Source organism: Macaca mulatta, chromosome 16 (assembly GCF_049350105.2).
Source record: "Macaca mulatta isolate MMU2019108-1 chromosome 16, T2T-MMU8v2.0, whole genome shotgun sequence".
In the NCBI taxonomy this organism is placed as follows: domain Eukaryota; kingdom Metazoa; phylum Chordata; class Mammalia; order Primates; family Cercopithecidae; genus Macaca; species Macaca mulatta.
In genome coordinates this window covers 82742995-82770359 of record NC_133421.1, presented here as the reverse complement: position 1 = coordinate 82770359, position 27365 = coordinate 82742995, and the positions used below count along the sequence as shown (strand labels likewise).

General features: G+C 48.6%; 1 protein-coding gene across 4 annotated transcripts in view; it reads left to right on the top strand.

Moving 5' to 3' along the window:
- The window catches only part of SLC39A11 (solute carrier family 39 member 11), a 564973-nt gene that overhangs the window by 80661 nt on the left and 456947 nt on the right, over window positions 1-27365 (top strand). For 2 of the 4 annotated variants that reach the window (XM_001085226.4, XM_001085341.4), the window contains exons 1-2: window positions 22122-22199; window positions 26004-26122. In XM_001085226.4, coding sequence (XP_001085226.2) covers window positions 26015-26122 — 108 coding nt within the window. In that variant the 5' untranslated portion in view covers window positions 22122-22199; window positions 26004-26014. Of the gene's footprint in view, window positions 1-22121; window positions 22200-26003; window positions 26123-27365 lie in introns of those variants that run through there. The other 2 variants (XM_077972623.1, XM_077972622.1) reach the window with 1 other exon arrangement.

Below are 27365 nucleotides of genomic sequence, written 5' to 3'. Positions count from 1 at the left end.
CTACCCACATCCTTCACTTCCTGTAAGGATCTTGCCCTCACTCCGCCAGTCCCCCTCACTATTTCAGCACAATAACCACAATCCTGCCCAGCAAAGGCTCAAAGATGGGAAGCCTCTTCAAGAGAAGAGAATGAATAAACATTAGGGAGAGGAGATCATCTCAGGTTGAGCACCCACCAGGTCTCCTGCCAGCCTAATCACCCAACATCTCTCCAGCCTCCTAGAACAGCAGCTCCACTTACTTTCTTGATTAATTTTGGACTTTGATGTTGTTGTGAGATCATGTACCAGAAGTCTTGCCTAAGAGTGTGCCCTGTAAAAATTAATTGGCTTTGAAAAAAGTGGGTCGCCGTTCGTTTATTTGACAAATGCGTATTAAGTGTCTTCGCTGTTCACCAGAGGGATAATATATGTACATTGTATTCCTCTTTAGGGCTGAGAAACCTAATTGGTATATGTATTAGTTTGTTCTCACACTGCTATAAAGCACTACCTGAAACGGGGTAATTTATGAAGAAAAGAGGTTTAATTGATTCACAATTCCACAGGCTTAACAGGAAGCATGACCGGGAGGCCTCAGGAAACTTACAATCATGGCAGTAGGCAAAGGGGAAGCAAGCACCTTCTTCACATGGCAGCGGGAGAGAGACTGAAGTGGGAGGTGCTATATTCCGTCAACCAACCAGATCTCATGAGAATGGCAAGGGAGAAAGCCTCCCCCTTGATCCAATGACTTTCCACCAGGCTCCTCCATCAACATGTGGGGATTACGATTTGACATGAGATTTCAGTGGGGACACACCGCCAAACCATATCAGTATATATGTTAGAACAGCAATGGGCAAGGATTGCGAGCTGCTTGTGTAGTTAACTGTTTTGCAAGGACATACTGACATTATTGTTTTCCTTGTTTCTCAAAGCCAAGGACAGTATGTATCATTTATTCTTTACCCCCTGCAGCAGTGACTTCCAACTTTGGGTTCCCAAGTTTGACGGGGCGGCTGGTATCATGTCAATCAATTATTAATATTTCTAAATGCTGAATGAAGCAAACGCAAATGATAATTCAGTTTCTTTGCTTTTGGCTGGAGTGACAGCCTCTCAGTTTTGGAGTCCTGGTATTTCACACTGATCTGAAGCTCTGATTGGTAGCAATATCAGTGTGTTTTTGATAAATATAAGATGGGGAAAAGAATGAATTATTTGCTAATATAGTTTGCTTGACTAAACTCTTTCAAACCATTTTTTTGTAGGGGGCTGTATTAGTTTGTTTACTGTTGCTTATAACAGAGTAGCAGAAACTGAATAATTTATAAAGAAAATGAATTTATTCCTTATAGTTATGGAGGCTAAGAACACAAAGGTCAAGGGGCTGCATCTGGTGAGGGCCTTCTTGCTGGTGGGGACTCTGCAGAATCCCAAAGTGGTGCAGGTTATTACATGGCTAGGGGCTGGGTGTGCTAGCTCGAATCTCTCTTCCTCTTCTCGTAAAGTCACCAGTTCCCCTCCCATGATAACCCATTAATCTATGAATCCCTTATGATCCAGTCAACTTTTTTCTTTTTTTGAGATAGGGTCTCATTCGGTGCCCAGGCTGGCATGCAGTGGCATGACCTTGGCTCCCTGCAGCCTCAACCTCCCAGGCTTAAGCCATCCTCCCATCTCAGCCTCCCAGGTAGCTGGGACTACAGGCACATGTCATCACGCCTGGCAAATTTTTGTATTTTTTGTAGACACAGGGTTTTGCCATGTTGCCCAGACTGGTTTCAAATTCCTGGGCTCAAGTAATCCTTCTGCCTTGACCTCCCAAAGTGTTGAGATTATAGGCATGAGCCACCATGCCCAGCCCCAATCAACTTTTAAAGGCCCCACCTCTCAATTCTGGTACATTGGGGATTGAGTTACAACATGAGTTTTGGAGGGCATATTAAAACCACAGCAGTCGAGTTAGAGCAAGAATAATAGCTGGCTTACATGCTAGGTGCTTGTTAAAAGCAACATCAGTGCTTGTTAAAATTAATACAGAATGAATTTGGTATTAAAATGGACTAGAAGGTGCTTGCCCACTATGGCTATGGAAAGTTCTGGAAGAACTCAGTGTAGCCTTCTCAACCTCAGAAGCAGGCACCTTGGGAGACAACATTCTAATGTCCAAGTGCCAGGTGGCTCCCTGATGGCAGCTTTGGGTACATGTCAGGGCCCCTGTGGGAAGTCCCACTTTCTACCCTTTTCTGGGGCTGGAGGGAGGGAAAAAGGGGCCCTTGGCTTAGACACTTTGCCCTGAACCTGTGGTTTCCTGGAAGCATCCAGGTAGCATTTAGGAAGGCAGAGGGGCAGAGTCGCTGGCGGGTGGTGAGAGTCCATGGGTCTGTAGGCCCCGCACGGCTCAGATGTTCTGTCAAAGCCCAGGCCTCGTCAACCATCTGTCTGTGAAACTGATAGGGAAGAGACATGAATCGCAGAGTGAGAGGCTGGCCTGGTGGTGAAGGCAGACCCCAGGGGCTCGGAGGAGGACCCTGTGCTTGTGGGAAGAAGGGTGGGAGGGAGGAAAGGAGGGAGCTTCCTTAGGCCTTTGGTTCTCATCACATGGAGACAACCTCATTCTGCAGCTGGCCTGTTGAAGAGCTAATGAGGTGAGGAAAATTCTTGGGAAATGATGGATTAAAACAAACCGTGGAAACCTTCAATGGAAACTGGCTTTCCAAAGAGTTGGATGTGGATATAAACTGGCTTTCCAAAGAGTTAGGTGGCTGTGGATATAAACACAGAGTTTATCTTATTGTTTGAGAGTCGTGTGTTAAAAATTAGGAGCCCTGGGTTTTGTGACTGTGTTTTGACTTTAGGTCTTATTGTTTAAGCTCAATGAGCCTTACTTTCTGTATTCAACCTTTTTTTATACCTTATTAAAATATACTTAAATTATAAAAGGAAGGTAACATTACAGAAAGAGGGGGAAAACCTACGCTCTTATCACCCAATGCCCCAACTACTTTAAATTATTAGGAATTCCCTGCCGGTCTTCTGTGATTTGCATATTACCTTTTTTTTAAACCATTGCAAGGATCATGTGGCATATATTTTTGTATACTGCTTTTTTCACAAGCTTGATATCATAAATATTTCCTATAGTTCTATGATGTTTATCGTTTAGCAAATGGCATAAAAGTCCATTGCACAAATGAGTACAGCACACCAACATGGCACATGTATACATATTAACAAACCTGCATGTTGTGCACATGTACCCTAGAACTTAAAGTATAAAAAAAAAAAAAAGAGTCCATTGCACTCACGCTCTGTAGTTTAACCTTTATTGAGTGTTAAGATGATCAGTATCTTTTTTCCCCTTATATTTTGAATAGTTTTATTAAGCAAGTTCCTGGGAAATCGTATTGATGGGTCAACATCCACCCTACTCTAGTGGGAGTAGAGGGCACAGGGCAATTTGTAGGGTGCCATCATTTAATTAGACAAATGATTTTTTGAGTGCCTTTAATGTGTGAGGCTTTGACTTTCTGTGTGCGTTATTGTATGTTACAGGGTCCGATTGAGGTTTCCTGAGTATGTGGCAAGACTGTGAAGCCTTGCTGATTAGGATGACTTTAGGTAAAAGACCAGTGTGAGTCTGTGTAAAGTCTCAGTGACATATTATTTTAAAATAATTGCAGAAATCTCACCATGAAATGGCTATAGTATTCACAACTCTCTCTCTCGATGTGTCAAGACCTGGGCAGGGAACTTCAGTTGTTTGTCAGAGGATGCACCTGGGAAGTCCTTGAAGCATTTTTTTTTTTTTTTGAGACAGAGTCTCGCTCTGTCGCCCAGGCTGGAGCGCAGTGGCGTGATCTCGGCTCACTGTAACCTCTGCCTCCCGGGTTCACACCATTCTCCTGCCTCAGGCTCTGGAGTAGCTGGGACTACAGGCGCCCACCACCACGCCCGGCTAATTTTTTGTATTTTTAGTAGAGACGGGGTTTCACCGTGTTAGCCAAGATGGTCTCAATCTCCTGACGTCGTGATCCGCCCGCCTCGGCCTCCCAAAGTGCTGGGATTACAGGCGTGAGCTACCGCGCCCGGCCCGTCCCTGAAGCATTTTTATTGGCTTTGGTATTCTGACTTGTTTCCCTGTAGTTTTGCTTATAATAATCATTTTCGCGGTTGAGCTGCAAAGCTATGACTCAAATCTGGCAGCCTAGGGTGATTAGGGGCTCATCAATGTGTGGAACATGGGAGAATGGGGCCAAGAGGAGATCTGGGTGCTTCCATCTGTGAAGTGAGGGGCTTGGACCAGATGCCCTTGGAGGTTCTTCCCAGCTCTAAATTCCCCGGTGGAAGTGACAGTGACTTTTAGCATCAGATTAGTTTGCTAAGGTTGCCTTAGCAAAGTGCTACACGCAAGGTGACTTAGACAGCGGACATTTGTTGTCTCTCTTGTGATTCAGGAGGCCAGAAGTCGGAAACCAAGGTGTCATGTGGCTTGTTTCCTTCTGAGGACTGTGAGGGAAGGACGTGTCCAGGCTTCTCTTTTTTTTTTTTTTTTTTTTTTAATAGGGTCTTACTCTGTCACCCAGGCTGGAGTGCAGTGGCACAATTGTGGCTCACTACAGCCTCCTTCTCCTGAGGCTAAAGTGATCCTCCTACCTCGGCCTCCTGAGTGCACCACTACATCCAGCTAATTTTTTTGATTTTTTTTTTTTTAAGTAGAGATGGGGTCTTGCTATATTGCTCAGGCTGGTCTTGAAGTCCTGGGCTCGAAGATCCTCCCACCTCAGCCTCCTAAAGTGCTGGGATTACAGACATAGCTACCATGCCTAGCTTTTCTTCTTGGCTAGTAGATGGCCATTTTCTTTCTCTGTCTCTTCATATTGTCTTCTCTTAATGCATATCTGTGTCCAAATTTCGAATTTTATCTTTTTTTTTTTTTTTTCTGAGACAGAATCTTGCTCTGTCGCCCAGGCTGGAGTGCAGTGGCCGGATCTCGGCTCACTGCAAGCTCCGCCTCCCGGGTTCCCGCCATTCTCCTGCCTCAGCCTCTCCAGTAGCTGGGACTACAGGCGCCCGCCACCTCGCCCGGCTAATTTTTTGTATTTTTAGTAGAGATGTGGTTTCACTGTTAGCCAAGATGGTCTCGATCTCCTGACCTTAAGATCTGCCCGCCTCAGCCTCCCAAAGTGCTGGGATTACAGGCGTGAGCCACCGTGCCCGGCCCCAAATTTCATCTTTTTTAAAGGAAACCAGTCATACTGGATTAGGGCCCACCCTAACGACCTCACCTTAATTGGATTACCTCTGTAAAGATCCCCTCTCCAAATAATCACAGTCAGAGGGACTAGGGGTTAGGACTTCATCATACAAATTTTGGGTTGGGGGTACACAACCAAACCCATAACAAGCCCACTGCAAACTGGTGCACAATCACAAGACTGGAAGCTGAATTAGGAGCTCTGGCTGTATGTCTGTGAGGTTGAGATAGTCCCCATTAGCACAAGGAGGTGGTTTTTGTTTGTTTGTATTTAAATGTTTATTTATTTATTTTGGAACAGAGTCTCACTCTGTCACCCTGGCTGGAGTGCAGTGACGCGATCTTGGCTCACTGCAGCCTCTGCCTCCCAGCAACCTCTGCCTCCCGGGTTCAAACAATTCTCCTTCCTCAGCCTCCCTAGTAGCTGGGACCGCAGGTGCCTGCCACCACACGGGGCTAATTTTTGTATTTTTGGTAGAGACAGGCTTTCACCATGTTGGCCAGGCTGGTCTCGAACTCCTGACCTCCAGTGATCTGCCCTCCTCGGCCTCCCAAAGTGCTGGGATTACAGGCGTGAGCCATCGTGCCTGGCCTGGATTTAAAATTAAGTATACAACAGAATACCTTAAATTGGATGAGGCCTTGGTTCTAGATTCACAGCTGTACCCTTCCAGTCTGGGATCTGGCACTGCTTCACTGAGGCAATAAATCAGAAACTTCAGAGCCTTTAGCTGAGAAAGGGACCTTGGAGCGTCCCTGGTCCAACTCTTCTATTTTTCACAACCAGAGAGGAGAAGGTTGCCCAGCGAGTTACTGTCAAAATCTGGGCTTAAACTGCCATGCCCTGGTTGCTTGTCACATACCTGTGTGCTTCTGCCTTTGTGGCTTTCTGTCACTGCTGCTGCTGCCGCTGCTGCCGCTGCTGCCCTAGGGAAGAAGCCGGCAGGTCCTAGAGTCTGAGGGCATCCACGGCTTAAGTGACGAATGCCTCCCTGAATGCCCACACGAGTGCTGTTGTTGACAAACCCACAGACCCAAACGAAGGTTTTGCTGAGCAAGAACTCAGGCTTCTGAGAAGGCTTCTCAGCTAAGAGATATTTTACTATTGTTTGTTTGTTTGTTTGCTTCTTTTGAGACAGGGTCTCTCTCTGTCACCCAGGCTGGAGTGCAGTGGCGAGATGTTTGCTCACTCTGCCTCCTGGGTTCAAGCCATCTTCCTGCCTCAGTCTCCAGAGTAACTGGGATTACAGGCACCCGCCGCCACACCCAGCTAATTTTTGTATTTTTAGTAGAGACCACCATGTTGGGGTAAGATGGCCTGGAACTCCTGACCTCAAGTGATTCGCCTGCCTTGTCCTCCCAAAGTGCTGGTATTATAGGATCACTTGAACCCAGGAGGTAGAGGTTGCAGTGAGCCAAGATTGCACCACTACACTCCAGGCTGGGTGACAGAGAGAGACTCAGTCTTAAAAAATAACAACAACAAAAACAACACACACACACACACACACGCACAATACTACAAAAGACCACAAACTGGGCGGCTCAAAGCTACAGAAATTTATTCTCTTACAGCTCTAGAGTCCAGAAGTCTAAAATCAAGGTATTGTCAGGGTCACGGTCTCTCTGAAGGCTCCGGGGGAGGATACTTGCCTCTTCTGGCTTCTGGTGGCTCCCAGCTTTCCTTTGCTTGTGGCTGCTTCACTCCAATCCCATTTCTTTTTTTTTTTTTTTCTGAGATAGTGTCTCACTCTGTCGCCCAGGTTGGAGTGCAGTGGCCTGATCTTGGTTCACTGCAAGCTCTGCCTCCCGGGTTCATGCCATTCTCCTACCTCAGCCTCCTGAGTAGCTGGTACTACAGGCGCCCGCTGCCACACTCGGCTAATTTTTTGTATTTTTAGTAGAGACGGGGTTTCACCATGTTAGCTAGGATGGTCTCGATCTCCTGACCTCATGATCCACCGCCTCGGCCTCCCAAAGTGCTGGGATTACAGGCGTGAGCCACCACGTCCGGCCTCCAATCTCTATTTCTGTGTTGCAATGGCCTTCTCTTCTTCTCTGTGTCCCTGATTTCTCTCCTTTGGTCTCTTACAAGCACATATGTCATTGAATTTACAATTTACCTGGTTAATCCAGGATGATCCCATATTGAGATTTTTTATTTTTTATTTTTTAAATTATTTTTTATTTTTTTGAGACTGAGTCTCGATCTGTCACCCAGGCTGGAGTGCAGTGGCGCAATCTTGACTCACTGCAATCTCCGCCTCCCGGATTCAAGCGATTCTTCTGCCTCAGTCTCCTGAGTACCTGGGACTATAGGCACCAGCCATCATGCCCGGCAGACTTTTGTATTTTTGGTAGAGATGGGGTTTCACCATGTTGGCCGGGCTGGTCTTGAACTCCTGGCCTCAAGTGATCCGTCCCCTTCGGCCTCCCAAAGTGCTGGGATTACAGGCATGAGCCACCACACCGGGCCCCATCTCAAGATTTTTAATTACCTCTGCAAAGGCTTTTAATGAATGCAACGTTACATTCACAGACAGGGACTGGGATTTGAATGTCTCTTTTTGGGGCCCCTATTCAACTCCTATGCAGGACTTCTCAAGCGACCTGGCATAGCAGCCATACATTTCTAGCTCCAGCCTTGTTCCCATCCAGAGCTGTCTGATGGGGTCTGGAGAACCCCGGGGCCTCTCTTGACTGTGGGCAGTTGAGGGACCAGCTCGCACCTTGTTCTCTGCATCTATGGGAGGTGCTCTTCACTCTTTTCCAGGAGTTCTCCTTCCCATCACCCCACCTCTGAAGGCTCCTGGCTTGCTGGTCTCATCCCCTGGGGTGATGGTAACAGCAAGAGACCACCCTCCTCACTGGGAAGGCTCACCCACCTCTTTCCCTGACCCTATCATCAGCCCTCTGTGAGCCTCAGCGAATTCACATGGGATGAGATTTGTTTCTGCTCCCACTCTGAGAGAGGAATTAAGTTTCTTGGAATCCGGTTCCTTCCCCATTCCCTGGGGCCTTTTGGGATCTGTGTAGACCTCTAAAGAACTCTCACTTTTTGAGGACTCATCCTATATTGCAACAATCATGTTAAAATGCTCCCACATCACACATTAAGTGCTTTTATTCCTTATACAAGAATCAGAAAGATTTTTATAATTTTGCTTTTGAAAGTATTTGGCCCCTAAGCATATTTGATTTACGATTGACTGCAATTTCTTGGCCATCATTGTGTATACTTAGGAATTCTCTTGAAGTCAGAAAAGCTAAGCCTTAGACTGCTTTTTGAATGTAATTAAATTTTTTTCTTTCTCTTTTTAATGACCCAGCAACCAATGATGAGAATGTAATTAAATTTTTTATGAATACCAAAGTCAACACTTAAAAGGTTTTATAGACATTTAGTTAAATATTACGTTTAGGCCGGGTGTGGTGGCTCAAGCCTGTAATCCCAGCACTTTGGGAGGCCGAGACGGGCGGATCATGAGGTCAGGAGATCGAGACCATCCTGGCTAACACAGTGAAACCCCGTCTCTACTAAAAAAATACAAAAAACTAGCCGGGTGAGGTGGCGGGTGCCTGTAGTCCCAGCTACTTGGGAGGCTGAGGCAGGAGAATGGCGTAAATCTGGGAGGCGGAGCTTGCAGTGAGCTGAGAACCCCCCACTGCACTCCAGCCTGGGCGACAGAGTGAGACTCCGTCTCAACAACAACAACAACAACAACAACAACAACAAAGTGTTATGTTTAGATTTCTACAGTTTTTTTTCCTTTTGAGCCAATATCTATGTACGTTTAGATTTCTACAGTTGTTTTACCTTTTGAGCCAATATCTATTTTTTTAATTCTTTTTTTAAAAATTAAATTTATTTAGCTGGATGTAGTGGTTCACACCTGTAATCCCAGCACTTTGGGAGGTTGAAGCGGGCAGATCACTTAAGGTCAGGAGTTTGAGACCAGCCTGGGCAACATGATGAGACCTCGTCTCTATCAAAAATACAAAAATTAGCTGGGCGTGGTGGCGGGCACCTGTAGTCCCAGCTACTTGGGAGGCTGAGGCAGGAGAATTGCTTGAACCTGGGAGGTGGAGGTTGCAGTGCGCCGAGATTGTGCCACTGCGCTACAGCCTGGGCGACGGAGTGAGACTCCATCTCAAAAAAAAAAAAAAAAAAAATTAATTAATTAATTTTTAAGACAAGGTTTCACTCTACTGCCTAGGCTGGAGTGCAGAGATGTGATCATAGCTCACTGCAGCCTCTATCTTTTTTTTTCTTTTTTTTGAGTTTCGCTCTTGTTGCCCAGGCTGGAGTGCAATGGCGCAAACTTGGCTCACGATGGCGCAAACTTGGCTCAAGACAACCTCCGCCTCCTGGGTTCAAGTGATTCTCCTGCCTCAGCCTCCGGAGTAACTGGGATTACAGGCATGCACCACCACCCCCGGCTAATTTTGTATTTCTAGTAGAGATGGGTTTTCTTCATGTTGGTCAGCCTGGTCTCGAACTCCCAGCCTCTATCTTTTGGGTTCAAGTGATCCTCCCACCTCAGCCGCTCAAGTAGCTTGGACTGCAGGTGTGCACCATCATACTAGGCTAATTTTTAAAATTTTGGTAGATGTGGGATCTCACTATTTTGCCCAGGCTGATCTTGAGCTCCTGGCCTCAAGCAATCCTCCCATCTCGACCTCTCAAAGCTCTGGGAATACAGGCATGAGCTACCATAGCCATCCCATTTAAAAAGCATTTTAACCGTTCCTCACACCCGAGAGCTTAGAGACTTCAGATACTTGTCCGCTAGTTTCTGATTGCTGAGAAGATGGTCTTGCCTTCTTTCTCACCTAGCTTCTCATTCCACTGGGAATTGAAATTTCTCCTTCCCAAATCCCAGGCTTCCCCCACAGGATGTCCAACCCCTACTCCCAGACACCTGGAGTTTCTGCTGCTTCCTTCCCTGGACTGGCTTAGATCAGAGCTTCCCACTCTGGCTGTGGGTATTGTATGTTTTGCATTTTGCTTTCCCTCCATACGGAAACTTCTACTTCTGAACCTCTCTGTGATGTTTTTTTTTTTTTTTTCTGAATAATCAACCCTGGCTGATTTTCCCATTTTGACATTGTGGCCTTCATTCTGGGCCTGCCACATCAGCCCAGGGATGTGATGCGCTTCATGAGCCTGTGGCTTGTGCAGTCACACGGGGCCTCATGTGCAGAAGCAACTGGGCTTGTTTAATGCTCTGCTGTCATGTCTTGAGATTGCTGATAATTTTATCTTTGAACTTGTGTTTTGTAAGCAAAGTTCAACGAAACAATAGAGTCTCCACATTGCCAGGGGAGGGATATGGAAGAAAGGAAAAGACATTATATTCTAGATCCTTTAATGGCATTTTCCCCTACTTTTTGAACCAGGGCTTCCCATTTTCCTTTTGCACCAGGTCCTGCAAATTATATAGCTGGTCCTACCTAGTCATGACAGTGAATGAGGACCCAGTATGGACCCCGGTGGTTCACAACTTCACCGGAGAAGGTGTCTGTGAGATGAGATGCTTCCAGCCAAAAGGAAGCGCGTTTTTCATGGCGGCTGGAACAACTGATCCCAAACGTGGTAGCTTGAAACAATACAAATTTATTATCTTGTATAGTTCTGGAGGTCAGAAGTCCTACACATCGAGATGTCCCAAGGCTGCACTCCTTCTGGAGGCCTTAGGACAGAGCCCACTTCTTTGTCTTGTCCAGCCCACATTCCTTGGCTCTTGACTGCATCTCTCCTACCTGTTTCCCTTGTCATTGAATCACCTCCTCTTAGTCTGACTCTGCTGCCTCCCTCTTTGTCTCTTTTTTTTTCTTTTTCTTTTCTTTTTTTTTTTTTTTGAGATAGAGTCTCGCTGTGTTGCCCAGGCTGGAGTGCAGTGGTGCGATCTTGGCTCACGCAATCTCTGCCTCCCTGCAATCTCTGCCTCCCAGGTTCAAGCGATTCTCATGCCTCAGCCTCCCAAGCAGCTAGCACTACAGGTGCATGCTACCATGCCCGGCTAATTTTTTTGTATTTTTAGTAGAGGCAGGGTTCAGCATGTTGCCCAGGCTGGTCCCAAACTCCTGGCCTCAAGTGATCCACTGGCCTTAGCCTCCCAAAGTGCGGGGATTACAGCACTTAAGCCACCTCGCCCGGCCCTCTTTCTCCTTATAAGGACCCTTGTGACTGATTATGTGGGCCCGCCCAGATAATCTAGGATGATCTCCTATCTCAAGATGCTGAGTCACATCAGCAAAGATGCTTTTGCCCTGTAAGGTGACATTTTCACAGGTTTCAGGGATTAGGACATGGACGTCTTTAGGGGAAGGGAGGGGGTATGGTTCTGTCCAGCAGAGGAAGTTGTTTTCCTGCTTAAATCTCTAAACATTCACCCAGGACACATCCAGGTTTTGTGGATTCTGAAACTTATACAATTTTGAAGGTCTTCTTTAAGAAAAAGTAAGAAATGTAGGTAGGAAAATGAGTATTACTTTAGAATGAGAAAGAAATCACAAATACCCAGACTTTAGATTTGGGTCCTTTTCTTCTGAGATCTCTTTTGACAATTTATCAGCAGAGTTTACATTGATATGTAACCGGTCTCCTCCCCATCGGGAACACTCTCCGCTCCCAGCAACCCACTTGCACGTGAAGGCGCTGGGCCTGGCTGTGCTGAAACGCGTGACCAGTTCTTCTCTCCTGTTGATTTGTCCTCACTAGCTAGAGTGACTCACTGGCTTCCAGCAGTGGAAGGCATGGCTGTATTATGAGGAATAAGAAAAGGAAAGAGGCAGTTTAACAATATAATAGCTTTGATAATAAGCCTTAGTTTATAATGCGGAATTGATCCAATGCCCGAAGCTTCTAGACTGGAAGCTTTATGAAGCCATGGTTGCGTCTGCCTCGTCTCCTGGTGTGTACCCAGTGACCCAGACGTGCCTCTGGCACAGTGAGTGTGTGGTGAACATTTGCTGAGTGACTGAATGAACAGGTCATTTACATGATCCATGCAATTGTGAACGAATAGGCTCAAAATAGAACTTAATTCTTCAGCAATTTCCCTTCGTAAGCCTATCAAAATGGCCTCCACAGAATTGCTTACTATGAGATGCCAGAAGAGATGTTTGAAGCAACAAATTTAGAAAAATGAGAAAGACTGATTTATGCCGATTATCATCTCAGAGACAGAGATGATTTAATATTCTGTCAGTGGTGGGGTTTTTTTTTTTTTGTCTAATAATTGGATATCTTATTACGCTGGCAGTCAAGAAAGCTTGGTTTTGCATTTTGAATACGTGTCACAAGTCCAGGTGCGGTGGCTCACGCCTGTAATCCCACCCTTTGCGAGGCCGAGGTGGGTGGATCACCTGAGGTCAGGAGTTCAAGACCGATCTGGCCAACATGGCGAAACCCTGTCTCTACTAAAAATACAAAAATGAGCTGGGCGTGGTGGCGTGCATCTGTAATCCCAGCTACTTGGTAGACTGAGGCAGGAGAATTGCTTGAACTCAGGAGGTGGAGGTTGCAGTAAGCGGAGATTGCGCCACTGCCCTCCAGCCTGGGTGACAGAGTGAGACTCCACCTCAAAAAAAAAAAAAAACAACAAACACACACACACACACACACACACACACACACACACACACAATAAAACAAAAAAACAAGAAACAAAAACAAAAAACAAAATGGAAAAAACCTATCACAAAACCAGAAACGTTGCTCCCAACAATAGATGTGCATAAAGTCAGTGAAAGCTTTACTGTTGTGCCTCCCTTGAGCATGTGTGGTGCAGGTTTGGATTCAAACATTAGACAAAGGTAAGGAGGGACTGGATTGGTGACGTGGTTTCTCCTTCAAGCCTCTAGGCAGCATTTCCTTGTACTAGGCTCAGAAAAGTGGTGCCAAGTGGCTATTGGCTGCCCTGGATGGTGCTTACATAAGAGGCTGGTTAGAACTTCCTGTTCAGAGGCCGGGCACAGTGGCTCACGCCTGTAATTCCAGCACTTTGGGAGGCCAAGGTGGGCAGCTCGCTTGAGTCCAGGAGTTCAAGACCAGCCTGGTCAACCTGGTGAAACCCCATCTCTACTAAAAATTCAAAACTTATGCTGTTGGGCGCCTGTAATCCCAGCTCCTCAGGAGGCTGAGGCAGGAGAATCACTTGAACCTGGGAGACGGAGGCTGCAGTGAGCCGAGCTTGTGCCACTGTACTCCAGCCTGGGTGACAGATCGAGCCTCTGTCTAAAAAGAAAAAAAAGATAAGACTTATGTGTCAGATCGACTTACTCTTTAAATAAATCTTGAACGGCTACTGTGTACCATGCACTGGGGATACAGTAATGCAAAAGGCAGACATGGTAGTGCTCTCATGGAGCTTGCATTTGGGGGGACCAAACAAACAAACAGGATTGCCAGACATCAAGATGTGCCAGGAAGAAAATAAAGAACGGCTTGGATGATCTACATTAGATTGGATATTCCAGGAAGGCCTCTTGGAAAGGGTGACATGGGAGCTGAGATCCAAATAACAGAGGACCCAGACAGATGAAAATTTGGGAGACAGGCAAAGGGTGCAGGAAGTGCAAAGGCCCTGAGGCAGGAGTGTGCTTGGTGTTCTAGGAGAAGGCAGATCAGCCAGGATGAAGCAGGGTGAGGAAGGGGTTTGGAGTGATTCTGGTGTTCCCAAGGCCACCAGCCTTGGGAACATCAAGGGCAGTGTGGAGCTCTCAGAGAGTTTGCCATAGTAGACTGGCATGAATGTATTTTTGTCCTTTTTTTTGTTTGCTGGAGACAGAGTCACCGTCTGTTGCCTGGGCTAGAGTGCAGTGGCACAATCTTGACTCACTGCAACCTCCGCCTCCCAGGTTCAAGGGATTCTCCTGCCTCAGCCTCCTGAGTAGCTGAGACTACAGGCATGTGCCACCACGCCCGGCTAATTTTTGTATTTTTAGTAGAGATGGGGTTTCACCATGTTGGTGAGGCTGATCTCGAACTCCTGATCTCAAGGGATCCGCCCACTTTTGCCTCCGAAAGTGCTGGGATTACAGGTGTGAGCCACCATGCCCAGTCTGCATTTTTTTGTCTTTAAAACATCACTTTGGCTGCTGTGAAGAGCGGGGACTGTTTGGAGGGTATGGGGCCGGGGGGCGGGGGGCGGAATCAGGAACATCTATCAGGTGGTCAGGGCAGGATGATGAAGCAGAGTTGTTTGAGCACAGGTGGCAGCAGTGGAGGTGGAGGGAAGGGGATGAATTCTGGATAGATGGGTGGAGGGTAATTTTAAAAATCCCCTGAATAAACAACAATAGGAAATCCCTTACATTTCTAGAGCATGTCTGTAAACTGCCTATTATTGTCACTGTTAGGATCCCATCTGCAGATCTGAGAGCCAGTTCCCGCTGGGTTTATTATCTACACTCTGCGGAAGGAAGGAACAGGCTGCCCCAGGCTCAGAGGCTCCGTCCTCACGCTGTGTTCTGTGGTCGGCCTCCAGCACAGGGGAAGAAATGGCAGGCAAGCGAGGGTGGACGAAGCAGAGCCGCATCTGTTGAGTTGGCTGCCCTGTACCCGGCTCCAGCAAAGTGCATGACACAGGATAGGTGCTGAGGAAAGGTCTGCTGAGTCCACGAAGAATGAATAAGTGAAGGAGGAAGAGGGCTGATGGGTAATCATCGTTCAAGGAAGCCTGGACATGTGCTAGGCAGGGTGTTGGAGGCATCACTCCAGGTCACAGTAACCTGGAGAGATCACTATGTTATTTATTGTCAGACTCAGGATGAGGAGAATGAAGCCGAGAGTATAACTGCCCAATGGGTTCACCTTGCCCACTGCCTAGACAGAGCCGATTTATGAAGACAGGGGAATTGCAATAGAGAAAGAGTAATTCATGCAGAGCAGGCTGTGCCCTGCTCTGTCCCACTGCCGTCTTCCAGGAGGAGGTGCCAGCATGGCAATTAGCCAGATCAAACTACAGCGATTGCTCCGGTCTATCCACCATCTCGTTGTCCTGCAGTTCCTTTGCCGATAATCCCCATCAGTCAGGATCCCTTAATGCATGGGAAGCAGTCGTTGCCTGCAAAGCACCCTGCCACTGCGGTTTTATTGTTACTCAAATCAGTCTCCCAGAGCATTCGGGGATCAGAGGGTTTTTGTTTGTTTGTTTGTTTGTTTTTTGAGATGAAGTCTGGAGTGTAGTGGTGCGCTCTTGGCTCACTGTAACCTCCGCCTCCTGGGTTCAAGCGATTCTCCTGCCTCAGGCTCCGAGTAGCTGGGACTACAGGCACACGCCACCACCCCTGGCTAATTTTTGTATTTTTAGTAGAGATGGGTTTTTGCCATGTTGGCCAGGCTGGTCTCTAACTCCTGACCTCAGGTGATCTGCCCACCTCAGCCTCCCAAAGTGCTGGGATTACAGGTGCGAGCCACCGTGCCCGGCCACGATCAGAGTTTTTAAGGATAATTTGGTGAATGGGGAAGGCCATTGAGTTGAGAGTGCTGATTTGTTGGTTTGGAGATGAAATCATAGGGAGTTGAAGCTGTCCTCTTGTGTGGAGTCAGTTCCTAAGTAGGGGCCACAAGATCAGAGAAGCCAGTTGATTGATCTGGGTGGTGCCAGCTGATCCATCGGGTGCAGGGTCTGCAAAATATCTCAAGCACTGATCTCAGAAGCATTTGAGGGAGGGTCAGAATCTTGTAGCCTCTAGCTGCATGACTCCTAAACCATAATTTCTTCTTTCTCTTTTTTTTTTTTTTGAGGTGGAGTCTCACTCTGTTGTTCAGGCTGGAGTGCAGTGGTATGATCTCGGCTCACTGCAGTGTCCACTTCCTGGGTTCAAGCGATTCTCGTGTCTCAGCCTCCTGAGTAGCTGGGATTACAGGTGTGAGCCATCACATCTGGCTAATTTTTGTATTTTTAGTAGAAACAGGGTTTCACCGTGTAGGCCAGGTTGGTCTTGAACTCCTGACCTCAGGTTATCTGCCCGCCTTGGCTTCCCAAAGTGCTGGGATTACAGGTGTGAGTCACTCTGCCTAGTCATAATTTCTTTTTTTTTTTTGAGATGGAGTCTGGCTCTGTCACCCAGGCTGGAGTGCAGTGGCGCGATCTCGGCTCACTGCAAGCTCCGCCTCCCGGGTTTACGCCATTCTCCTGCCTCAGCCTCCCGAGTAGCTGGGACTACAGGCGCCCACAACCGCGCCCGGCTAGTTTTTTGTATTTTTTAGTAGAGACGGGGTTTCACCGTGTTAGCCAGGATGGTCTCGATCTCCTGACCTCGTGATCCGCCCGTCTCGGCCTCCCAAAGTGCTGGGATTACAGGCTTGAGCCACCGCGCCCGGCCATAATTTCTAATCTTGTGACTAATTTGTTAGTTCTACGAAGGCGGTCTAATCCCCAGGCAAGAAAGAGGTTTGTTTTGGGAAAGGGTTGTTATCATCTTTGTTTTAAACTATAAACTATAAATTCCTCCTAAAGGTAGTTCACACTATGTCTAGAATGAACAAGGACAGCTTGGAGGTTAGAGCAAGATTGAGCTTGTTAGGTCAAATCTCTTTCACTGTTGCCATTACAGTTATATTTTTTCTTTTTCTTTTCTTTTTTTTTTTTTTTTTTTTTTTTTGAGACAGAGTCTAGCTCTGTTCCCCAGGCTGGAGTGCAGTGGCGCAATCTTGGCTCTGAGGTTCACATGATTCTCCTGCCTCAGCCTCCCCAGTTGTTGGGACTACAGGTGTCTTCCACCACGCCTGGCTAATTTTTGTATTTTTAGTAGAGATGGGGTTTCGCCATGTTGGCCAGGCTGGTCTCAAACTCCTGACCTCAAGTGATCTGCCTGCCTTGGCCTCCCAAAGTGCTGGGATTACATGTGTAAGCCACCACCCCCGGCCTCTGTTACAGTTTTGCAATGGTGGTTTCAAGAGAGGTTGGGAAATGTGTCCCTGAGAACCCACATGCCAAGCTGGGCTTTCTCCTATGTGGTCAGATTGTGAAGCTAGCAATCAACTCAGAGAGAGAGAGAGAGAGAGAGAGAGAGAGAATGAGAGAGGATGAGATCCAGGGCTCATTGGGCTGGACAACTTTATGCCCATCTCCATTCTTTCTGCAAAGCTGCAGCCCATGATCCCCCTGCTTGCCCCCAACAGTCTTCCAGAAGGAGATGCCAGGAGGGCATTTAGCCAGATCAAACCACAGTGATTCCTCTGGAAAGGGCCGTCCACCATCTTGTTGCCTTGCGGTTCCTTTGTTGATGATTGGCATCAGTCTTAGGGCCCTTTGACACGTGGGAAGCAGCCTTCACTGCCTGCAAATCCCCCTGCCACTGCTTCTGGAGCCGCTATTCTGGTCTGTTCTTGCATATCCCATCCCTTTGTCCTGGGGGCGTCAGGCCACCTTAGGTCCCATGGGAGAGAATAGGAATGGACTGTGGGTGGGGTGGAGGTCAGAGTCAGTGTATTTAGCTTTCAGGAAACATTTTCTTTTTTTTCTTTTTTTGAGATGGAGTTTTGCTCTTGTCACCCAGGCTGGAATGCAGTGGCGTGATCTTGGCTCACTGCAACCTCGCCTCCCGGGTTCAAGCGATTCTCCTGCCTCAGCATCCCGAGTAGCTGGGCTTACAGGTGCCCACCACCATGGCCAGCTAATTTTTGTACTTTTAGTAGAGATGGCGTTTTACCAGATTGGGCAGGCTGATCTCCAACTCCTGACCTCAGGTGATCCACCCGCCTCGGCCTCTCAAAGTTTTGGGATTACGGATGTGAGGCCCAGGAAACATTTTTTTCTGGCCAACACTCTGGCACTTTTGACTGTAAGGGAGTGTGTGAAAGGGGCAGTTTGCATGTTTCCGGAGTGGGCATGTGTGTGGGGGTTTATCGAGAAAGATGGGGAAATGGTAAGATTTGTTTCATGGGGGTTATTGCCCCTCCTGCTTATGGGCTTGGTGTGATTTAAAGAAAGTGAGATGCAGAAATGCTGATCAAAGTGGCTCTGGGTCTTATCCTGTGAGCCCCGAATGCCCCATGCAGGAAGGGCACCATCTCAGGAGTCAGCTGGGTTTGGTGTCCCACACTGCCCCATGGACCTCGCGTTACTCCACAGCTTTCCTGAGCCTCAATTTCCTTATCTGTAGAATGGGGACAATAATACCTTTCCCTCAGAATTGTGAGTTTTACATAAGAGGAGGAGGTAAAGATAAAGTGGCCCAGGCCAGGCATTCAACAACTGTTAGTAGGTTCCCCACTTTTCCTTCCCCACATCAAGTTTACCTATGCTTTGCATGCAAACGTCTTCTGAGGACATGCTATAATATGAGGTGCTAGGCTGGCTGGGATGAGGGGAAGGAGCTCAGTAATGAGCTTGATTCCAATCCTGGGTTTGTGTGCCGAATATAGCAGTGAAGTTAGATCCTACAGTAGAAGATAGAAGAAGACAAGTGCCTTAGAATTCAGATGGAGTTCTGTGGGACCTTAGAGGATAGAGACTCGATTTGTAACCAGGGCTGGGACAGGTGGGAGATGAGGTCAGATGGGGTGCCGGAGGAGAATGCATTAAACCTGGGTCTTGCAGGATGGTGGGGCTTAGATTCGGGAGGCGAAGGGCAGTTCAGTAGAAATGGTATAGGGGAGATATGAGTGGTAGGGAGGGAAGGCTGTGTGGAGGACAGCGAGCTGTCCAGCCTGGCTCGGCCAGAGGGCACAGGGAGGAGAACCCTGGGAGACAGAATTGAGAACGTTTAGTTGGAATCATACCACGGGAAACCTCGAATTCCAGGCTGAAGCATTTGAACTTTATGCCAAAGGCACTGGGAAGCTACTGGAGCTTTTTGAGTAGGAGAGTGACGTGCTGTGCTTTAGGCAGGCTGATCTTGGCGGTGGTACATGGAACAGACTAGACAGGGTGGAGTGGAAGGAGGTGACTCCCATGACCTAGATGAGGGATGGGGAGGCTGAATCCTCACAGCAGTAGTGAGAAAGGAGAGAAAGGATTGGGCAGGAGAGGCACTTTGTGGATCGTTGTAAACATTTCTGTTTATTTTTCAGTGTAAAGAATTTAAGCAGCCTGGTGTAGCGTCTCACTCCTGTAATCCTAGCATTTGGGGAGGCTGAGGTGGGGGATTGCTTGAGCTCAGGAGTTCAAGACCAGCCTGGCCAATGTGGCAAAACCCCGTCTCTACTAAAAATACAAAATATTAGCTGGACGTGGTGGCATGCACCTGTAGTCCCAGCTACTTGAGAACTTGGGAGGCCGGCTGAGGCAGGAAAATCACTTGAACCTGGGAGGTGGGGGTGCAGTGAGCCGAGATTGCACTACTGCACTCCAGGCTGGGTGACAGAGCGAGACTCCATCTTAAAAAAAAAAAAAAAAAAAAAAAAAAATTTAAGCATGCACAAAAGTAGAAACAGAAACATTTAATGAACCTCTATGTGCCTGTTCCCCGAGTTCAACAATGGTTACTTTTTTATTTTTATTTTTTAGTTTTTATTTTTTTGAGACGGAGTATCACTCTGTCGCCCAGGCTAGAGTGCAGTGGCCGAATCTCAGCTCACTGCAAGCTCCGCCTCCTGGGTTTACGCCATTCTCCTGCCTCAGCCTCCCAAGTAGCTGGGACTACAGGCGCCCGCCACCTCGCCCGGCTAGTTATTTTTTGTAATTTTTAGTAGAGACGGGGTTTCATCGGGTTAGCCAGGATGGTCTCGATCTCCTGACCTCGTGATCCGCCCGTCTCGGCGGTCTTTCACTGGAGTGCAGTGGCACCATTACAGCTCACTGCAGCCTCAAACTCCTGGGCTCAAGCAATCCTCCCTGCTCAGCCTCCCTAATAGCTGGGACTACAGGCCCAGCTACCACCTGCCACTGTGCCCAGCTACTTTTTTTTTTTTAACTTTTTGTAGCAACGAGGTCTTGCTTTGTTGCCCAGACCGGTCTCGAACTCTTGGGCTCAAACAATCTGCCCACCTTGTCCCCCCAAAGTGCTGGGATTACAGGTGTGAGCCACCGCGCCCAGCCTAAGAATGGTTAATTCATGGCCAATTTTGTTTAATCTCTACTCCATCCACTTCTCTCTTCCATCATATTTTGAAGTGAATCTAAGATATCGTATCACTTTATGGCCATTGCAGCATGCAGGAAAGAGCTATGACATTTTGGAAGATGAGTCGATGGGCCATGCCATGTGGGTGTTGCGTCTCTGTGTGCCTGTCATACTCTGTTATGTGGAATTCCAATGGCTGATTTGACCCCTACGAGTTGGGGGTCTTTTAAGGGCAAAGACCACCCTTCAGTGGCCAGGCTGTCTTCTCTTCCCCACAGAGTGCATGGTATATGGTGCGACCATCAGTGTGAACAACCTAGTTCTGCTGGAAAAAAGAGGCCTGTTATTGGACCCTTTGGGCTATCACCATTGATTGATACCACAGGTAGTTTTTCTGCTCAGGTCATGCTCTGATAAAACACAGGACACTCAGCTGGGTTTGAATTTCAGATCAACAACAAATATGCCTGTAGCATAAGTATGTCCCAAACATTGCCCAGGGCATACTTATAGTAATAAATGACTTGTTATTTATCTGAAATTCAAATTTAATCAGGCATCTCTTTTTCATTTTTTTGAGATGGCGTCTCGCTCTGTCTCCCAGGCTGGAGTGCAGTGGCGTGATCTTGGCTCACTGCAAGCTCGGCCTCTTGGGTTCACGCCATTCTCCTGCCTCAGCTTCCCGAGTAGCTGGGACTACAGGTGCCCGCCACCACCCCTGGCTAATTTTTTGTATTTTTAGTAGAGACAGGGTTTCACCATGTTAACCAGGATGTTCTCGATCTCCTGACCTCGTGATCCACTCTCCTCGTCCTCCCAAAGTGCTAGGATTACAGGCGTGAGCCACTGTGCCCGGCCCAGGCATCTTGTATGTATGCATGTAGGTATGTATGTATTTATTTTGTTTTGTTTTGTTTTGTTTTTGGCTAAATCTAGCCAATCCTATCCTCTGATCTTTTCACAGAAGTCCTGCGGATCAAAGCCTTTGACCTAGGGCAGTGCTTTTCAAAGGGTGGTCCCAGGACAGCAGCATCAGCAACTCCTAGCTCAAAACAAAATCTCAGGCCAGGCGCAGTGGCTCATGCCTATAACCCAGCACTTTGGGAGGTCCAGGCAAGTGGATCACTTGAGGTCAGGAGTTCGAGACCAGCCTGGGCAACGTGGTGAAACCCTGTCTCTACTAAAAAAAAAAAAAAAAAAAAAAATTAGTGGGGCTTGGCAGCATGCACCTGTGGTCCCAGCTATTCGGGAGGCTGAAGCAGGAGAATAGCTTGAACATAGGAGGCAGAGGCTGCAGTGACCCGAGACTGGGTCACTGCATTCCAGCCTGGGCAAAAGAGCAAGACTCCATCTCAAAAAAAACAAAAGCAAAAACAAAAACATCCTAAAATGCCAGTCCCACCCAGAATGACGGAACCAGAGCCTCTGGGAGTGCTGGCATTCTGTATTTGACTCCCTCCAGTGATTCTTTTGAGGCTCATTGACTGGAGAATGATGCCGATGCCATCACGTTACCTGCCCCCAGCCTCCCCCGCCACACACACACAGCACATCCTGCTCTGCTGCGCTCCCAGTGGCATGCACCTGGCTGCCAAAGGTATAAAAGCGTAAGTAACATTAGGGGTGTTACAAAGGGCTCTTTCCTTGGGTGTTTGTAGCTTCCCCTAGGGCTGCAGTCCCTCGCAGACTGCTGGGCGCTTGGCCTCAGGACTCTGTTCTGCCCGCCCAGATCTGTTCCTGAGCCTGCAGACGGCTGTGAACCAGAGAATCTATTCTTCAGGCGGGAGTTGCCAGTTGCGGCCGAGGGGGCGGGGCCCGGAGGCGGGAGGGCCACGTGTGCGGGAGGGAAGCAGGAAGTGACTGCGGGAGTGGAGCCGGCGAGCGAGCGGCAGCGGGGGCTGATGGAAGTGCAGTGGGGGCTGGAGAGGGCACCCTAGTGAGTTGGCTTTTCTCTCCTTCGGTGCCTTTGGTTGGGCTTGAGGCCCGGGGTCGGGTGCCATTAGGACAAGTGTGTGGGACTTGGAAGGGCAGCCACCTGGAGCTTGGAAGGGGGTGCGTCTGGAGAGAGGAGGGGTTTGGAGGCTTTGGCAGGTGGCGGGGTGGGGTGGGAGGGTGGGGGGGGGGCGGGAAGGAAGACCCCGGACCCCCGCTATGTCCCTCTCCAGGGTGATCTGGAAGGCAATGACATGCCTGCCTTTTACAGTCCTCACCCAAGATCCTCTTCGTTCATCGCTTCCTAGGGGTGTGTGGCGGGACCCGGGATTCCTGGGAGCAGAGGCAGCTACAATTCCAGCTGCTCCCAGGCCCCTCCCACTTGCTCTGGCTGTTAGCTGGACCTCTTGAACTTGACTGGGAATCTGGTTAACTTGCAGCAGGTCTGGGTGGGGCGTGACTGTGTGCATTGCTAACCTATTCCCAGGTTGGGTGTTCCGCGGACCACGCTTTGAGTAGCGAGGCATTAGAGAACTTTTCCACAGTCCTCTCCGCCCAAACCTGAATCCTTCTGCTGGATTCCCCCTCGTGGAGTTAGGGCATGTGTGTGCAGCTCCACTAAGGCCCAGCAGCCCTAGTGCTGTTCCCACTTCTGCAACTTCACCAGCCTCTTGAACTGACTCTTGGAAGCGGAACAACAAGTTTAAAAGGTGGAGAAAGGAAATAAATAAAACAAACCTGTATCAATCAACCGGAAATGCCCACGTGCTGCTGTGGCCGATGTGTACAAATGTACAGGCTGTTGGCATTTTAAAAGTTGGAACGGGCAGAGAATGATTCTCCCTGCCGCTAACGAATCAAGGTTGATGGAATTAATATCCCCATCGTGAGGAAGTCTGAGCCCCGTTGTGTAAGCTGTGCTGGAGATGCTGTGCCCTAAAGTCGTTACTGGTCTGCCGGTTAGAGAAGACTTTTTGTTCTCTTGGGACTCTGCCAGAAACTTCTTCTTCTCTTGAGACTCTGCAGAAAACTTTTCTGTTCTTTTGGGACTCTGCTTTGGTCTTGTCAATCCCACACGGGGCAGGAGAACTCATTTTCTAAGCTCTTGGTATTGTAGAAGTTTTACCAGATTTATTTATTTATTTGTTTTTTATTTTTTTGAGACAGAGCCTTGCTCAGTCACCCGGGCTGTAGTGCAGTGGCGCCATCTCGGCTCACCGCAACCTCTGCCTCCTGGGTTGAAGCAATTCTCCTGCCTCAGCCTCCTGAGTAGCTGGGACTACAGGCACCTGCCACCATGCCCGACTAATTTTTGTGTTTTTAGTAGAGATGGGGTTTCACCATGTTGGCCAGGCTGGTCTCAAACTCCTGACCTCAGGTGATCTGCCTGCCTTGGCCTCCCAAGGTGCTGGGATTACAGGTGTTAGCCACTGTGCCTGACCAAGTTTTACCAGTTTTAATCTTTTGCTTTCCACAGTTTAATGTGCATAAGAATCCCCCATGGAATTCCACAAAATGCAGACCCTGATTCAGAAACTCTTGGGTGGGACCTGAGTTTCCGCGTTCCTAACTAGCTCCCAGCCCAGACCAGCGCTGCTGGTTCTCTGACCCCCTTTGGAGTAGCAAGGATTTAAAACAGCTAATAGAGAAGACACTTCTCCGAGGGGCACTGGGCTTGCATTGCTCATGATCCGTGCTGCTCCTATTGGGATGGAAAGCATGGTGGACTTGGTCTCCCCTCTGTGTCCCTTTTTCTTACTCAGCAGGGTGCTCAGGTGTACATGGGGACAGGCTTAGACGAGTGTTTCCCTATCCCAGTAACCGCCAGGAACACCCATGAGCTCCCTCTGTTCTGTTCACCAGCCCGCAAGATCCACGTTGACTTTGGCCTGTTGGCAAATGTAAATTGTTTGCTCTCTTCTGTAGCTGTCAAGAGGCACATTGAAATACAGGAAAGAAAGGTGTTTTTGTTATGCCCTGTCTTGGATGATAAGTACTGAGAGGATGATCACTTTGTGCTGTTCTTTGTAAATGCTGTTTGAAATTTTATCCACAGCAACTCAGAATAGATGATTGGTGTAATGGTCCAGATGGCTTGGTTTAAAAACAAAGACTAACCCCTCTTTTTAGGGTGGCTGAGCAAGATGACGGATGTAAAGGGTAGCCTTTTAAAAAGGATTTTTTTTTCTTTAATTAGCGTGCTCACAGTTTTCACAATTGGTGCAGTTCGTTTAGAGTATGGGAATTAGAGTCTGATTCCGTATCTGCTATTTATCTCAGGGTTTCTGGCACAGGGGCTGAGCCAGGGCTCACCTGGGCTCACCTGGACCCATAGCCCTTCCTAGGTTTGAGCCTGGGTGTGTTGCTGAGCCGCTTGGCATAAGGGCTCCATCCACACTCTGCCGTGGTTTCCTTCCAGGGTCAGTCGAGGCAGCGTCTTCAGCTCTTGATCTGCAGGTTCAGGGCTGCTGGCTCCTCACAGAGCACTGGGGACTGGCAGGGCTGAGCCCACTGTGGTCGTGTCCAGCCAGCCCTCTGGGTGCTGGCCGACCATCAGGGAGATGAATGAGGCTTTGAGATGAGGCCCTGAGCCCAGCGTTTGTGTACCGGAACACAGGGCTTTTCAACAAATAGGTTTCTCTGCCTTGTAACTTTCCACAGGGAGAGATCTGATTGTCATCTCAGATCCAGAATTTTAAGTATGTTGAAGTCTGGAGGAGGTTCTCTGGACTGAAATGAGAGGGAATGGTACTTCCCTTCCTTCCTTGGTGGGCGGTGGTGTAACCAGCTTTAGCAGCAGGGTGCTGAGTTGACCAGGGGACATTCCATTCCTGGGTCCGTTTGCTTGTCCTGTGCAGGTAAGCTGGCCCTTTTCCATCCAGCACATATTTTTCAGGGGTTACAAAGCCCTATTTTGCAGGGTGGCCAAATATGTAAAAGCACCATCCCCGTCCTCAAGCAACTAAGGCTGTAAAAGATGGAGGCAAAGCCACGCTGAGAAAGGACCAAAGCTGCATGCTGGGACAGGGCTGGGGAAGGCCAGAAAAGCCTTCGTTGTGAAGTTGGGCATTAGGTGGGCTGCAGAGGATGCTCCGGGTTCGGATGGCTGGAAATGTGCAAGGAAGGTATTCCAGGAGGGAACTGAATGAACAGGCACTCGGACGCAGGATTGTCTGGGGCTTGTGGAAGGTGCCGTAAATAATCCAGTTGAGCTGGAGTTTGGTGCTCATGCAGGCATGATGGAGAATGGGATTGGAGAGTTGGGGGTGGGGAGAATCAAAGGTTGGTTGGTGGAGTTTACCCTTTGGCTGGGCAGGTGCACCATTGCAGGTATGACGGGGATTTAGATTGGAAGCGTGTTGACATCACCTGCACTAGTCACCTGTCTTTGGAGGAGGCTGGGCGCAGATGGTGGGCAAGAGATGGTAGAAGAGGCAGATTGTGTGGGGGAGGCTGCATCAGACCCTCCTATGCCCCCTTCCCCTGGAACAAACCACATTCTTTGTGCTTCTTTTTGAAACTACCTCTCAATGTTGCAGCCTTTTTATGGGTTCCCCTGGCATCTCCCCGGCGTCTCCCCATGCCTTCTTTCAGATTAAGACGATTTCCAATTCCTGAGGGACCTGGATAGAGAAGCCTGACCTGTGTGCTGGGTGGCTGAGGGACACTGGGATGGTGTGGTGGAAGGGTGCATACTGTCAAGCCGGAGGGAGGCCAGCTCCCGCACAGGGGGTTAGGACGTGTCAGAATGTGCGCCTGTCACTGAAAGGGACCACCGGCGGCTGACGCTCTCGCTCCTCTTGCACAGCTGTATCCAGCATGCTCCAAGGCCACAGCTCTGTGTTCCAGGCCTTGCTGGGGACCTTCTTCACCTGGGGGATGACGGCAGCTGGGGCAGCTCTCGTGTTCGTATTCTCTAGTGGACAGGTGAGTTGCCTTGCTTCGGTTCTGAATGTTGGTGGGGAGCCCCTTGGTAAAGGGGCACCATCCCAGCAGGTTTGTAGACTTTTTCAGTGCCCCTGGCCACACTCCCAGGCATTGTGTGCTGGGGTTTGTTCGCTGTCTTCTTATTTTCTCGCCTTCTCCCTGCCAGGCCGGGAGAACAGATGGCTGCTTGCTGTAGATGCCTTCATGTACCATCATCTCCCCTCCTGACCCTCGACAGCCTGAGTTGAAGGGAATGGGAAGTGAGAAAAGCCCAGCTACTGAGGCTTCGTTAGTCTGCTGCCTCATTTCTACCTGCCATGTGATTTCTTTTTTCTTTTTCTTTTTCTTTTTTTTGAGACAGAATCTTGCTCTGTTGCCCAGCCTGGAGTGCAGTGGCAGGATCTAAGCTCTCTGCAACCTCCGCCTCCCAGGTTTAAATGATTCTCCTGCCTCAGCCTCCCGAGTAGCTGGGATTACAGGCATGCGCCACCATGCCCGACTAATTTTTGTATTTTTAGTAGAGGTGGGATTTCACCACTGGTCTCAAACTCCTGACCTCAGATGATCCGCCCACCTCGGCCTCCCAAAGTGCTGGGATTACAGGCGTGAGCCACAGCACCTGGCCTGCCATGTAATTTCTTGTAGGCCTGGAGCAAGTGGTACTATGCATGACCAAAGAAGAGCATTAGATTTCAGGTGTAACTGTCCTCCCCTGTGACCTTGAGTTGGGTGGGATTGTTGGAAAGACCTTGGAAGAAGAAGGGGCATCTGTTCCCTTTCTCTTTTAACCCATGTCCAGGTTGTTTCATTTCCTCTTGGGATGAATATAGCCGCTCCCCCCACCATCCAGGCCCCCTGCAGACCCTTACCCCTCTCCCCTACATCTTCCGTGTATCCCACTCACAAGCCCCAGTGCTCTCACTCACTGTCATGCCCCCACAACCTATGCATGCCTATATCCCCCACATCTCTCCCTCCTCCCACATCCCCATCCTTACACCCCTTCTACACACTCTACCTATAGTCCCACACACCCATACTTGCACACATATCCATGTACCCTCCCCACACCTCTGCACAACCCACACTCACCTCATATGCCTGAAATTGCATTCTCTTCCCCAGCCCAGATCACCCTCAGTCCGGTAGCCCTGGAGCCATCCATGGGTATCTTGATGAATGCACAATGCCTGCATCGTTCACCTGGGTAGCCTGAAACATTGTAGGAATGGCAAATGAATAA